Below are 14,216 nucleotides of genomic sequence, written 5' to 3'. Positions count from 1 at the left end.
CAGGTCGTCTCCGTTGGTTGACCATGTCCTGTTGTATCCTCCAACACACACACACAGATAAGCAGAACGAGGTGGAGATCCCGTCCCCCACCCTGAGGGAAAGGGAGAAGCCCATGTGTCACATCAGCGGGGTGAAGAAGCTCACGCACAGTTCCAGCCTTTCCAACTCCACCATGCCTCGTTTCGGCGTGAAGACCGAGCACGAGGATGCATTAGACAGGGTAACAGAATGGACCAGCAGCCGTCCTATACAACAAACCCAATACATACATGTGATAAAATAACTGAAGTTCACGGTCATAATTGTAATCCAAGACTAAATTAACAATATAGGCCACAAGAGATCTCTCCACTAAACCCCTGTCTTTAGTGAATATTTTGTCAGATTTACCTGCATGGTTCCTTAAAGTTTCACATAATCTACTTCTAATCTAAAGTAATCTAATCTAAAACCATGCATCCTATATGCTTGGCGATAAGGTAGGGAACAAACTCTTAGTTGATGTTTATTCTTGTGCCTTTAGGAGCTGAACGACTTGAATAAGTGGGGCCTTAATATCTTTCGTGTGGCGGAGTTCTCCAATAACAGACCCCTCAGCTGCATAATGTTTGCCATCTTCCAGGTAAGAGAAAGTTAACTGGGTTTTTACGGTCGTGTTTAGTCGTTGCAGAGGCATTTGCTGCCATAACCTGACCGTCTCTGCTGCAGGAAAGGGATTTACTGAAGACGTTTCGGATCCCCATGGATTCATTTGTCACCTATGTGATGACCCTGGAGGACCACTATCACGCCAACGTGGCCTACCACAACAGCCTCCACGCTGCAGATGTCACACAGTCCACTCATGTACTTCTATCCTCGCCGGCTCTAGATGTAAGTTCTTCTTTGTTGGATACTGAGGAGAAAGACTGAGTGCAAAAACAGTTCAAGATGGCCACAATTGCCAAATGACCTGCTAATAACCACAGGCACAAACCTCACCATATGACTTAAATGGATTTCTTTCCTCTCTTTCTCCGTCATCCCTGTCTGACAGGCTGTGTTCACTGATCTAGAGATACTAGCTGCTTTATTTGCTGCTGCCATCCATGATGTGGACCATCCAGGAGTGTCCAACCAATTCCTCATCAACACCAGTGAGTCTATACCGAACTAGAAATGCATTTCTTGAAGAAAATGCGCTGTGATTGCAAGTGTGAAAGCTTGAAAAATGTTTATTGAGATTTTCATGTATTTAGGGAATGGCTGAAAAACCTTTAAAATAGGAAGCATTTTAAACTGCAACTATCAAAAAACCCATGGAATATATGGAAATGCTGAAAAAACCTGCCTGAAGTGCTGAAAAATGTGGAAAAGTAAAGTTTTCCTTCTCCACCGACTGCAGAAGTGCCACTTATCTGGCTCTGATGGAAGCATCGCCATGCTGCTGCTGCTGCTGATGACGACGATGCTGTGTTTGTACTTAACATGTGTTGATTGGTGCTTCTCCTAGACTCAGAGCTAGCGCTGATGTATAACGACGAGTCCGTGTTGGAGAACCACCACCTGGCTGTGGGCTTCAAGCTGCTCCATGAGGAGAACTGTGACATCTTCCAGAACCTCAGCAAGAGGCAGAGACAGAGCCTGAGGAAGCTTGTTATTGATATGGTGAGTGCTCGCCAGTCAACGGACACTTCCTCCTTTTCTTTGTACCAGTGACAGAATTAATTTCCAATTGCCTTCGCAGGTTTTGGCTACAGATATGTCAAAACATATGAGTTTGCTGGCAGACCTGAAGACTATGGTGGAAACCAAGAAAGTGACAAGTTCTGGAGTGCTGCTGCTTGACCACTACACTGACAGGATACAGGTAGGTTGCTTTTGTAACATAGCACAGGTAGTAAGTTTAGTACCTCAAGTTACAGTTTAGGCTTTAATGTCCACATATGAGGAAAGAAGTATTATAATTATCAACACTTGTACATGTAATGTATTGGATTTCTTGGGGGATACTGATGTCAGATACTCATGTTGTCTGTGCCGACTACAAAGCAGTTGTGAGATGTGATGATACAGCCAGAGTGCAGTCATTTGAGTTCTTGTGAGAGAGACAAGAGAGACCTTTGATCAAACTCAGATGAACCCTGTTTATGTCTAATTTTTGTAAAGAATGAAATGTGTGTTTGCACAGGTATTAAGGAACATGGTGCACTGTGCTGACTTAAGCAATCCTACCAAGCCTCTGGCTGTGTACCGACAATGGACAGAGAGAATCATGCAGGAGTTCTTCAGGCAGGGAGACAAAGAGAGAGAACGAGGGATGGAAATCAGCCCCATGTGTGATAAACACACTGCATCTGTGGAAAAGAGTCAGGTGAACCATCAACACACAGAACAGACAAACACACACACACACACACACACACACACACACACACACACACACACTCAGCACTATACCTTTAATGAGATGGAGGCACTTTAGCAGGGAGATGGATGGACTTTATTGTCTATGCACAGACAAACAAACATATTTTCATGGATTCCCTGAGATTAGTCATATCAAGGATCCCCAGATACACACACATTTGCTAAGCTTTTGTCTCCTGTTGGATATCATTTTTCTCACAATTATATAAGTGATTATATTGTGGGTGAGGTGCTAACTAGAGTGGAGAAACTGATCTGTCAGCTTTGATGACAACAGCCAACCTACATTTTTATCTATTAATTTCTGAGCAATGAAACTGTGCTTATATAATGTGTCCATCAGCCATTCCCTCTCTGTCTGTCTGTAGGTGGGCTTTATTGACTACATTGTCCACCCTTTGTGGGAGACCTGGGGGGACCTCGTGCATCCTGACGCACAGGACATCCTGGATACTCTGGAGGACAACAGGGACTGGTATCAGAGCACTATCCCACAGAGCCCCTCACCGCCTCCTGTGAGCCAGGACAAGGATTTGAATGCCTGCATTGACAAGTTTCAGTTTGAGCTCACCCTGGAAGACAGCTCGCAGAGAGATGGAGAAGAGGGTGACAAGCCCACTCCAAACCACGTCGCACAGGACTGCAATCAAGGGGAGGAGGATGGTAAAAAGGAGGAAGAGGAACAAATAATGGCTGAAGATGAAAATGAGGACATAATAGAAGAGGAAGACGAGATGGCGATGGAGGAGGAAGCGATGGAGGAGGAGCAAGAGGAGGAGCTAAAGGCTCAGTTGGGAGCGCGATCTGAGAAGGGGAGACTTTTTGACACAAGTCCTGTAGAAGAAGAGGAAGATTCTTCTTCACAAGCTGATGATACATGAGCTCTGCTACTGTATCTCACTTCTCACTTGCACACATGTTGTTCATCCTTTCAATGGCCAAACCAAGAACAAACAAGACTGCAATGAAAATACAGACCTTTAAATATATTTTTCAAAAAGGGAATAAATGAAAATTGCTTAAAGAGAAATTAATCACACAGCAACTGTAGATTTGGAGTGGTGACAAGTCCTTCTGCTAATTTCACAAGGAACTTAAGATATGAAGGAATTTAGGAGAGCATTAACAATGAGCAGCTGAGGACAACGTAGCACTCTGGGAATGACATGCACACACATAAACACACATCAAGTAACACACAAATACACACAAGCGCACAAGGAGTAGAGGTGAATCATTTAGAGTACATTAATGCAATGCAGGTACACCCATGCATCAACTTGCACTTGTGTTCATGCAATCCGTATGTACTCACTCCTTTCCTACACACATACACATACACATACACATACACATGTACACACATACACATACACACATACACACACCTATACATATATAAATATATATACATTGGTAAGATTAAGGAGGATAAATCTCTTTATCTACTACACTACAGAAAGAAACACTCTACACACTTGACCGTGTCTTTGTATGTGTGCATTTCTGTGAGGGACGTGGATACGTAATGAATCTCTTTGGAAAAAGCCATCTCTTAATGGAGTATTAACAAGTGTCAGTCAGTATTAGTAATTCATGTTTGTTAGAGTCTCAACAGAAACTGTTCTCCTCAGAAAAGCTACAACACTGAGTGACTTTTTTTTCCATTTCTGTCGGAAAGAAAAATCGGAATAGCCACAGAGCTGGAAGAGGAGAGAGCGCCCGATTTGAAGGAAGAGAAGATGCTGCGATGTTGGGGCCGCCGGGTCCCGTACCCCTTTTCCCTTTACGAGGAGTGCTACTGGTGCAAGATGGCTCTGTGCCTTTCTGAAACACCAGCTTCCTGAATGGAGCTGTCACGAAGCAATGCATTGTGGGACAACGAGTGTCTGATTTTGTCATCATTTTTGATTGTCTCTTGTTGAAGATCTATCTTTACTGTTCATGGTATTGTGGTGTGTATCTCACACGTACAGTTTCTGTGGTGATATGTTTTAAGCTGTAAGTCTTCCTTTGTTGCTCTTCTGGTAATATAATAACTCAGAACCCTAGATGTGGAGCAATCACTACCACCACCACAGCCACCATGGACTTCCTTTGGCTTGTGTTTTTTCTTATTAGAATGCTTTTTTTTTACATTCAGAGAATAAGCCATGTGATGCTTTGAAGCATAAGTTTTGCCTATTTTCTATTTACCACAGTTGCTGAATATGTTGAAGGAATTCAGAATAACTCTCATGCACCATCTCATACCCACTTGCACTGTGTTTATGTCTCCTCATACACAACAATTCTCACCAAAGCAAAGGATGAGAAACGTCAGTGGGCGAAGTGATGGAAGGAACACGGGTGTGTGAAGAATAAAGAAATCAGGGAGGCAGAATGTCAAGAGAAAGAAGCACGACTCGGCCAAATTAGGTCTGGCAGTCCCTAATCATCCTTGTTATGTTTGATGCTTTTTTGCCTTAATGTCAGATACAGGATAGATACCTGCCAGTATGTAGATTTATATGATATATAATAGATATCCTAGTATATTTATATCATGTCTGTATGCTTATTTCTGTGAGTATCAGTGTGTCTATACATAATGTGTCCAGCAGTTGCATAGATGAAAGGAAAACTTTGTTGCCCATTAGTCATTATGTTGCTGCTCTGGCCAACATAAAGAATGTCTTATTTTTTAACCAGGAGGGTACAGTGACTAACTTTATAGCTACCTGGAGGCATATGGAGGAAATAAGCAATGGAGATTAAGATTTCAAAGGTAATGAGAGGGAATATTGTCTTTGTTTGAAACTGAGCACGCACCGACTTATCAACGTGATGGATTTGACAGCATGCGTGTGTGTATCCGTGTTTGTTTGCGTGCTGGATTGTGTGGCCACAAGTACGGAAGTGGGTGACAGAGAGAGGGTTGGGTGACAGTGATGTCACACTTGTGCGTGTCTGTCGTCACTCACTGGCATGGCCACGTCTTGTTTGAATGGCGTTCAGGATCAGATCAGCACAGCTTAAATAGGTTGCCGTTTGTTTTAGGTGTTTTTCACAGGGTAAAAATAACATGAGTTTGGCTCTTTAACAAGGTAAGGGGCAGTTTCTGCAGGTCAGTAACTGAGCTTATCTGAAGACGCCACCGCTCGGTGCAACACAAGCCTGTGTGATTGACCTGCTCCGTCACTGGATGGAGCAGAACTGCGGGGCCACCACACAGGGTTTTCCTCTGGTGGAATGGGAATCCAGGATTACTATTGCAGTTAATTAAATACAAGATTCCCATATGCATCGGCCTTTTTACTTTAAGGATATTGCTTTGTTTTTGTGGCTTCTTGTTATGTCATAAGCTATAAAAACATTAATATTTAATTGCCATACAAACACAATACTGTAGCAATTGTTTCTAATTAAGAAATTATTCAATTGATTGATTGCTGCCATTGTTTTTAAATGATGAAAAGAAAACTATGGGATATATCCCAAGTGTTTTCTTTGAACAGTTTATGTACAGTTTATTTTTATATCATTCTGGTGGATGGTCTGGAAAATGAATCACGTATTGATGATATAGCTATAAGCATTACCACTCCTGTATATAATGTAATATCTGATTGTAAATTATACATTTATTCAAGTCTTAATGATTGACGAATAACCAATTAAGGTTGTTAGGTGAACCACTGAGCCAACTGCAGGCCACATTCTAAACTTTTTAGTCTCTAGTTGTTTTTATTCACTTGTGTGAAAAACCTGCCACATTTTTAATTGTCCACATTTATCATAAAAATCAAATATATTTGTACCAGCACTTTATTTTGTGAAGTGTCGAGGCAGACAGTGAATTTCAGGTAGTGTACATTCTGTGTCAGAGGTTTTGGTCATTGGCCTTAACCTAGTTATTCCCATCAGACCAGATCCCGAGCACTCTATGTGCTGTTGTCAATGTTAACCCCGCCCCTCTTTATAAACAGAATCAGCAAACACCTCATTATCTATTAATAGTGTGTGTGTCAAAGGTCAAATGTAAGCAGTTTAAGTCACAGAAGATGTGACCCAGTGAAAGAAAATAAATCAATGTGTCCTTAGCCATTTTAAGTATGATCTCAATGTCTTTTTCTTAGTAATTATCATCACTAACTTGACAGCCTAATCGTCAGTCCCGTGGTGGCCGAGCTCGCTGGTTCCCATCAGGGTTGCTGTCACATTGTCACATACTGACTCCCTCTGAGAATCATTCTCTGGGCTTTAGTTCATATGTTTCTTTTCACAACTTAGAAAGATTATACAAGTGGATAAAAAACACCATGAAATGATTGTAATATTTGTAAATGATCTTGCTGTAATGTGTAAAATGTGTCCAAGTTATTTTTTATTATATTATTTTTATGAGAGTTTTTCCTCTTAACAGAGCTGAGGTGTCATTTTGTGAATAAATGCTTTAATAAGCAAACATCTATATATATATAAAACAATATTATAGTATATCAGTATATTTTTCTTTTATTTCACTGTTCAGTACTGTAAAGTGTGTTGAAAATACAAATAAAGTAAGATTTTTATAGTAAATGCCTTGCTGCTTTGCTGCCAGTTTCCTTGTAAGGTACTGCACTGGTTTGATGGTTTCTTGGCAACTATCATCCCTCTGTCTCTGTGTATCATGATTGCTAATATTTTCTCTGATAATATATTTACTGTATGTCTAGCTGTTTCAAGACTCAAAATCAGGCAAATCTTACCTGACGTTTGCTCTGCATTACTTGTGTGGACACTGTATTGAACTACATTCCAGGAAGCTAACCTTTGCCAAACCTTAACGTGAACCTAAACCGAATCAGAATCAAGGATGGCATTTGAACCGGCTGATGGTCTTTAGAATTGAAGGTGAGCTCCCACAATGTGACTGACACATTTATGTTCCTGCAACATATGATACGGCCTATATTAGCATCACTGAATGACATCACATCTACATTAAGTTGATGGTCATCTCAATTTAGGACACTTAAAAGTGGATTAGGTCAATTTCACACTACACAATTTCATTTACAGGAACTTGTGTGATGTAATATCTGAGTATGTTATAAGGAGATTCAAACAAAGAAGTAGATGTTGACAAGTTCGAAAATATTATTATAAATGTTTAGTTTGTAAACATCTGAAAATGACAGTTTACTGCTTCAGGTTTGGTATGAGATGGCTGCGTCCTACGTTCTACCCACAATCCTCTGCCTTAACACGTCACCACCGCTCTCCACCAATCAAGTGGGCGAAATAACGCGCGGTCCAATCAGAGGCCAACAAGGCAGCGGCATGCGCGTGCACCTTACCATTGCGGAACTTGGCCCCTGTGACCGGCAACTATTAGCCGTCTTTCCTGAAAAGACTAAATTAATACAGGTGCATACATATATCTTACCTTCCTCACAATTTTGGGGTATTGTGTTGGTGTTGTGGTTATTGACTTAAATGCATTTCATGTTTCTGTCAAATGTTAATTTGTTCTTTGTAAACTTCGCTCACTGTTCTGTAATATCCGTTAGCTAGCTTTAAGACGTAACCATTGTGCTGTAGCTAAGTATTATAAACGTAACCGCTTGTTTCGAATTTCTGGTTTTGTGTTTTAACATCGTGGTCGACTCAGTCGCGGTGTTTGACAGTGAGCGCTACGTGTTTTTCATTTGTTATCGTCGTGTTTGACAGGCGCTCCTGCAGTAGCCAGTTGCGCTAAAGTGTGACCCAAGTGCGCATGTGCAGCATCACAATGGCCTCCCGTCCCTTCCTGCTGCTGCTGCTGCTCAGCCTGGGGGCCTCAGCGGTGGAAGTCCAACGCCCCCGCGGTGTTTCTCTGTCAAGTAAGCGTCACTCTATAATACTTATTGATTACGGACGTGTATACAGGGGTGGCTTATTGATCTATTGTTCATGCATTGTGACCTGCATATTAAGGTGAGATAGATGAGCAGTGAGGGGAATAAGTGGTTTATATGGATGAAGGCTGGTGTGTCTGTTCCTCCTACCTGATGGGAGGGGTACGTTTCTCTGTGTATGCACCTTTGATGGGTGGTAGGTTGTGCTAATGATGCGTCTTGAGCAGTGGTTCCATTTGCATTATTTGTTGCTCTTGTGCATGAGGTTATTTGTTGAATGTGGCCTGTTATTGCAGGGATTTGTTCATGCTCGTGTCAATCACAGGTCACTAACGATCATGAACGTGGACCTTCAAGACAATATAGTGATCATTAAAGCTTGTAATGTGAATGTAGCTGTAGCCCTTGTGTCTTCAGCCTTCTCTGGAAGTGTCAGGCTTCGTATCCGTCATGGCACTGATTTATTTCCTCTGTTGAATCCCTTTCAGACCGGCCGTTTTATGAAGAGGGAAAACCGTTTACGTGCCTGGACGGCTCCCGCACCATTCCCTTTGACAGAGTGAACGATGACTACTGTGACTGCCGGGACGGCTCCGATGAGCCAGGTGGGTTGCGGTTTCAGTTCATTACAAGCTTGAAATCACGTTGAGCTGCTCCACAATTTGGTCACGGTGGAAGTAAATGCAGCAGTCATAGTTCATGCTGTCAGTAAACATTAGTTTCTTTATAGTCATGGTAGTATAACCTAGTTGTTTTAGATATTGAAGGATAACTGTAATATAATGATGTTTGATTGACTGTGTATGCAGGAACTGCTGCTTGTCCCAATGGGAGCTTCCACTGCACCAACGCAGGCTTCCGCCACGGGTTCATCCCTTCTTCCCGCATCAATGATGGCGTCTGCGGTAAGAATGTTTGTCTCTCATACCGCACAGAATCATTCGTCTGCATCGTCTGTGCAGGCCTCTAACGTGTGTTTTCTGGACAGACTGCTGTGACACGACAGACGAGTACAACAGTGGTGCTGCCTGTCAGAACACCTGCAGGTAGGAACATTTTGGTCACATAAAAGTCTCCAGTCTCCAGTAAATGTTTCCTGTTTTCCCACTTACAGTATATATTTCATTGTCTTGTGTGATTTTCAGGGAGTTGGGACGCAAAGAGAGAGAAAGCCTGCAGATCATGGCAGAAATTGCTAAGGAGGGCTTCCTGCTTAGGCAAACGCTCATCCATGAGGCCAAGAAAGGCCTCGAGGAGAAAAAGGTGCGAATGACATTTCTGCACAAACTGATGATGATAGAATTCCATTATCACTTTGTTCATTCAACTGAAACTAAGGGGAAATGTTCATTGATGGAAATGCTTACGGTCAGGTAGAAGGCGGTTATTGGGTTTGAAGGTTAAACTGGTACAACAAGCAAAAGTCATTTCTGCTTTGGTGTGAAGCATGAGTCTGTCAGATTTTGTAAATAAATGTTTAAACAAAGGGGTTAATTTGTTGCTTGTTAGGGAAAAGCAGTATCGAATCTGAGAGTGGAGGCAGCAGTGTGTCAGTAATTTACAGCACCATCATCTAGAACCAAGCACAAAGGAAGGAGCCCCTTAAACAAACGGCAATTTGATGTATAAAGACGTCTTTCTCCACAGAGCAAACTGGCAGAAGTTCAGACCAGTAAGAAAGGTCTGGAGGACATGGTGGAGGCTCTGAGAACTGCAAAGGAGAACGCAGAGCAACCAGAGAGAGAAGCTAAAGAACGCCACCTAAAGGCCTGGGAAGGTAAATTACACTGCTGACAATCCAGCGCCTCTGCAGTGTGTTCAGAGAGTCGCAATACATCTAATCTATGAAACGATACGTGACTGGGCTGACAAAATGGCTGTTTAATTGACGTCCTTGTAAGCTTGTATTAGTCACAGAGGCGCCTAATGGGCTCAGGAAGCTTAACTGTGCACTAAATCATAATGTTTACCTCAGGCTTCTTTTATTCCAATGTCATTTTATTTAACCTTGTGTAATATTTGTATTTGTCCGTCTGTCACTGATCACTTATTCTGTTTATTGATTTCATTTTCAGATCAGAAAGCTCTTGTACTTATGGAGAAGGACAAGGTTAAAATGGCGGAGGTGTTTCTGGAGCTGGACGACGATGCCGACGGCTTGTGAGTATCACCGCTCGTCACTGTCGTCAGCGCGCACAATTAATGGATATGTGCAAAGCGTTGAAGCTTACCAGGGAAAACCTCTCATGATTAGTGAGATACGGCCGCCAGCTTGTGTAGACTGTTTGTAGCTACGTGGTGTGTTACTGTGTTATTGTTACTAAATATGTGATGTGTTCTTGCTTCTCAGCGTCTCTGCGTCTGAGCTTCAGTCCCATTCTGAGCTTGACCCAGATTCTGATGGTTCACTTACAGAAGTGGAGGCTATGGTACATGTTTCTATTGTTCATTTTAAAACATACAGATTTGAACGCACCAGTGTTGCTGAAGTTGGTGCAGCTCTAATTGTTTTTGTCTTTGGTCGGCTTAGGGACTGTTGGGCGGATTGGACCAAGTGGATGCAGTCGCTTTTGTGGCGGTTTGGGATAACATCAAAGAAAAATACATATCGGAGGTAATAGTTGTACTTTACTTCTCCTTTTGCTTAACGCCACTGTAAGAAAGCATCCCCTCCTCTAAAGTTGTGACTTGCTCTGCATTAGTTTAAATCAGACCCAGTGCCAGCCGAGAGTCTGCGGGAAGAAGCAACCGATCCAGCCTCTGACAGTGACTCGGAGCCATACCCTGCAGATGACCTCCCAGAGGACGAAGAAGAGGAGGACGTGGAAGAGGACGAGGAGGATGACGTAGACGACGACGACGACAAGGCAAGCTGGTCGAGTTTCTGCCTGTCACGGACCGAATCTTGGGTTTGTAGTAGTGAGTCACCCCATGTGTCTTTGAAATCCAGATCCCTCCTACAGTGCGGCCCAAGGAAAAGAAAGAGGATGACGGCGAGGGGACTATGCCACCGTACGACCAGGAAACGCAGAGCCTCATAGATGGTGAGTCATATGAGGCGAGTGGCCCGGCGCCCAGTGAGTCACAGTGTAACATAAGTAACAACACAGATGTGACCACACTCACGTCAAGTTAAATATTAATGTGCCGACCTCTTGACTCTCAACACAACTAACAAATGGAAGAGAAGAGTGTGACTCATAAAAGGTTTTGTGAACGTACGAGTGTGTGATTTATTAGAGTGCAGGCAGTGATTACTGTGATTACTTCCTCATCTCACCCAATGTCACATTTTCAGCTGAGAAAAATCTCTTGCATTCCTTTACATACAACCAGTTGTTCCACATGTGGTTTTCCGGCATCTTCTGTGTTCAGACTGACTCGGTTCTGTCTCTTTGCTTAACTGACTGCACCCATTGTTTATACACAAACAGTAGCTTCAACTGGTTGAGCTTCATCTGTCACTCAAGCTTGTAACTTCTTCTTCACAGCGCATTTTCTTCAGGAAATGCAGTTTTAGTTTTTTTACGAGTTCTTATCATTAATGAGATGTGTTTGTTATCCAGCTGCTCAGAAAACCAGGAGTGATTTTGACAAGGCTGAGCGAGGTCTCCGGGAAGTGGACGATGAGATCGGGTAGGCGCTTGGGCGTGACGAGCCGCAAACAATCTGTGTTTGTCACCGTGACCGCTGTCTAACGCTGTAATACCTCGATCAGAACAGCACGGGTTGCCTGAAGAAACTCCTGAACACATTTTTGCTTTGCTTTACAGGAACCTTGAGAAGGAGATCTCCTTTGACTTGGGGCCCGCTGCAGAGTTTGCCTACCTCTACAGCCAGTGTTATGAATTAACCACGAGCGAGTATGTGCACGCTGTGACTTGGGGGAGAAAACTATTTATTATTTAGTTATAGAGTTCCTAACTTGAATTAATCTCCTCCTTTCACTTCCAGATACATCTACAGGCTCTGTCCATTCAACCGAGTATCCCAGAAATCCAAGTATGGCGGCTCAGAAACCAACCTTGGGTGAGGGGGATTTCTACCTTATTGTCTGCTGCACTCTGTTAGTCCTCCAGTCTCGCCTGGCTCATCTCCCACTTTCATTATTCCCTGCAGGTCATGGGGCAAATGGGACGGTCCTGAGGGTAACGTCTACGCCATGATGAAGTATGAACACGGGACGGGATGCTGGCAGGGCCCCAACAGATCCACCACAGTAAGTCTCGGGCCAGGACTCCCCCTCCCCAAACTCGCTTCCCTCCAGTGTCTCTCATGGGGGAATTGGCTCGACGGCTGTCTGACGCTTTCTGCCTTTCAGGTCAGATTAACCTGTGGAAAGGAGACGGTGGTGACGGCGACCTCAGAGCCCAGCCGCTGTGAATACCTGATGGAATTCACCACCCCCGCTGTCTGCCAGGAGCTGCCAAGCCTAGACTCACCTTCTCACGAGCACGAGGAGCTCTAGACGCTCCGGATTGTGTAAGTTGCTCTGACTATGTTCAAACAGTCGTGTCTGCATCCTAAATCACGATGCAATGCCGTCTCAGGTCACGTTGCGTAATGATCAGCCCGCCCGTATGTTTAAATATTCCTCGACTTTAATCGATTTGTGATTCATCTGCTCTCCATCGTGCCGGTTTAAGCAAGTGAATCATCGTGACGGTCAGAGATTATGTGTTGCTGTAAATCAGTGTTTGATTGTGAAGAAAGTCCTTTTTGTGATGTCATCTCCGTGTTAGAAGAACAAGACAGCAGCAAGAGCAGGGTAAGTTATCTGGCTCTGGAAACATTACAAGTTTCTTAAGAATGCTTCATTCATGATGAAATACAATCAATGATAAGTTAATTGATCATTGTGTCCAGGGTCAACTTATTTCTTTGTCATATACATTATTATTATTATTATTAGTCAGTGATTGGTTTTGATGATCTGTGGGATTCTTGTGAAGAAGATATCAAAATCAGCTCAGCTCCATGATAATTGCTGTGTGGTTGAATTTAGGTCTGATGGTTGTGGTGAGTTAGCGTGGTGCCAACTAGGTTTGGGGCACCAAAACGTGACGCGTCATGGGCCTAAATCCACAGCACACACTTACAGTACACTCTTTTCACTTGCCCATAATTTTGCTGCGCTTAAATAAGAATAGAAGCACGTCTACGTCATCCGTTTCCACATACTGGAAAATGCTTAGTCTTTGGAAATGAAATCTACCGGGACTTAACGCCTCCACGACGAGGAAGTCCTGACTTGAGAGAACGTGTCATTAACAGGAACATGTATGTTTTCACTCTCTGGCAGGTTGTCGACGAGGGACCACGTTGCCACGCTACGAGCAGCCGATAATGACGCGCAAATGAGGAAAATCACCATTGATTAGTTGCATCCTCTGCACTTGCAACCTCCACTGCTACCTGTTTGTCATTTTACGTGATTTGTGTCACTGTAGTGTCATTCCATATGCAAATAAAGATCTTTTTTTTTTTAATATGTCAAAACTATTGTCTCCTCAGTTTCTCTTCCCACCTGCCCGTTATTGCTCATTCATTCTCAAGCTGTACCTGAGGTTTCCAAAGTAGGTATAGAGTTCTTTGGAATGATAGATCATTCTATCATTCTGGAGCAACCATAGTAAGACCAAAGTAGTTTCTAATCAAACATAATCGCTCTCTATGCATTACTCAAGACATACTGCATATGAGTGTGTTGATTGCAAGGTGATTCTAATCTTCACATGTTACTATAAGATGTCCTGAACCTGGTTAATGTGTTGTTACATCATTTCATCATAGTGGCTAATCACATTGTTCTGAAAGTCAATAAAGAAATGTCACTCATATTTGTATCTTTTATTTTATTTTTTCTGGCATGTAAAGTACAAATAATTAAACAATTCCATGAAAAAGTCTTCAAGCGTCTTCAGCTGAAATCCCAGTAATAA

At 42.8% G+C, this 14,216-nt stretch overlaps 2 protein-coding genes across 5 annotated transcripts in view; both read left to right on the top strand.

Annotated features, from left to right (window-relative positions):
* The window catches only part of pde4a (phosphodiesterase 4A, cAMP-specific), a 35,490-nt gene extending 29,107 nt beyond the window's left edge, over nucleotides 1-6,383 (top strand). For all 4 annotated transcript variants that reach the window (XM_076143933.1, XM_076143935.1, XM_076143934.1 and 1 more), the window contains 8 exons: nucleotides 58-221; nucleotides 525-623; nucleotides 710-874; nucleotides 1,038-1,137; nucleotides 1,494-1,648; nucleotides 1,728-1,850; nucleotides 2,172-2,354; nucleotides 2,779-6,383. In XM_076143933.1, coding sequence (XP_076000048.1) covers nucleotides 58-221; nucleotides 525-623; nucleotides 710-874; nucleotides 1,038-1,137; nucleotides 1,494-1,648; nucleotides 1,728-1,850; nucleotides 2,172-2,354; nucleotides 2,779-3,291 — 1,502 coding nt within the window. In that variant the 3' untranslated portion in view covers nucleotides 3,292-6,383. The remainder of the gene's footprint in view (nucleotides 1-57; nucleotides 222-524; nucleotides 624-709; nucleotides 875-1,037; nucleotides 1,138-1,493; nucleotides 1,649-1,727; nucleotides 1,851-2,171; nucleotides 2,355-2,778) is intronic.
* Nucleotides 6,384-7,717: 1,334 nt separating this feature from the next.
* prkcsh (PRKCSH beta subunit of glucosidase II) lies at nucleotides 7,718-13,774 on the top strand. The gene is made up of 18 exons (XM_076143942.1): nucleotides 7,718-7,804; nucleotides 8,108-8,259; nucleotides 8,763-8,879; nucleotides 9,084-9,179; nucleotides 9,263-9,320; nucleotides 9,420-9,537; nucleotides 9,922-10,051; nucleotides 10,350-10,434; nucleotides 10,625-10,703; nucleotides 10,805-10,888; nucleotides 10,977-11,141; nucleotides 11,225-11,318; nucleotides 11,841-11,910; nucleotides 12,048-12,137; nucleotides 12,229-12,303; nucleotides 12,394-12,493; nucleotides 12,596-12,756; nucleotides 13,577-13,774. The coding sequence occupies exons 2-17, from the start codon at nucleotides 8,154-8,156 to the stop codon at nucleotides 12,740-12,742; spliced, it is 1,614 nt and encodes a 537-aa protein (XP_076000057.1). The 5' UTR covers nucleotides 7,718-7,804; nucleotides 8,108-8,153; the 3' UTR covers nucleotides 12,743-12,756; nucleotides 13,577-13,774.
* Nucleotides 13,775-14,216: the final 442 nt, after the last annotated feature.

Source organism: Genypterus blacodes, unplaced genomic scaffold, assembly GCF_046128005.1.
Source record: "Genypterus blacodes isolate CSIRO-AG114 ecotype Tasmania unplaced genomic scaffold, CSIRO-AGI_Gbla_v1 ptg000028l_1, whole genome shotgun sequence".
Lineage (NCBI taxonomy): Eukaryota > Metazoa > Chordata > Actinopteri > Ophidiiformes > Ophidiidae > Genypterus > Genypterus blacodes.
This window is presented reverse-complemented; position numbering and strand designations above follow the sequence as displayed.

Excerpts from the sequence above, each read along its gene's own strand:
- prkcsh (XM_076143942.1), top strand. The coding sequence starts at position 8,154 with ATGTGCAGCATCACAATGGCCTCCCGTCCCTTCCTGCTGCTGCTGCTG. Across the intron at positions 9,321-9,419 it reads GCCTGTCAGAACACCTGCAG|GGAGTTGGGACGCAAAGAGA; the intron begins GTAGGAACATTT and ends TGTGATTTTCAG. Across the intron at positions 11,911-12,047 it reads GAAGTGGACGATGAGATCGG|GAACCTTGAGAAGGAGATCT; the intron begins GTAGGCGCTTGG and ends TTTGCTTTACAG.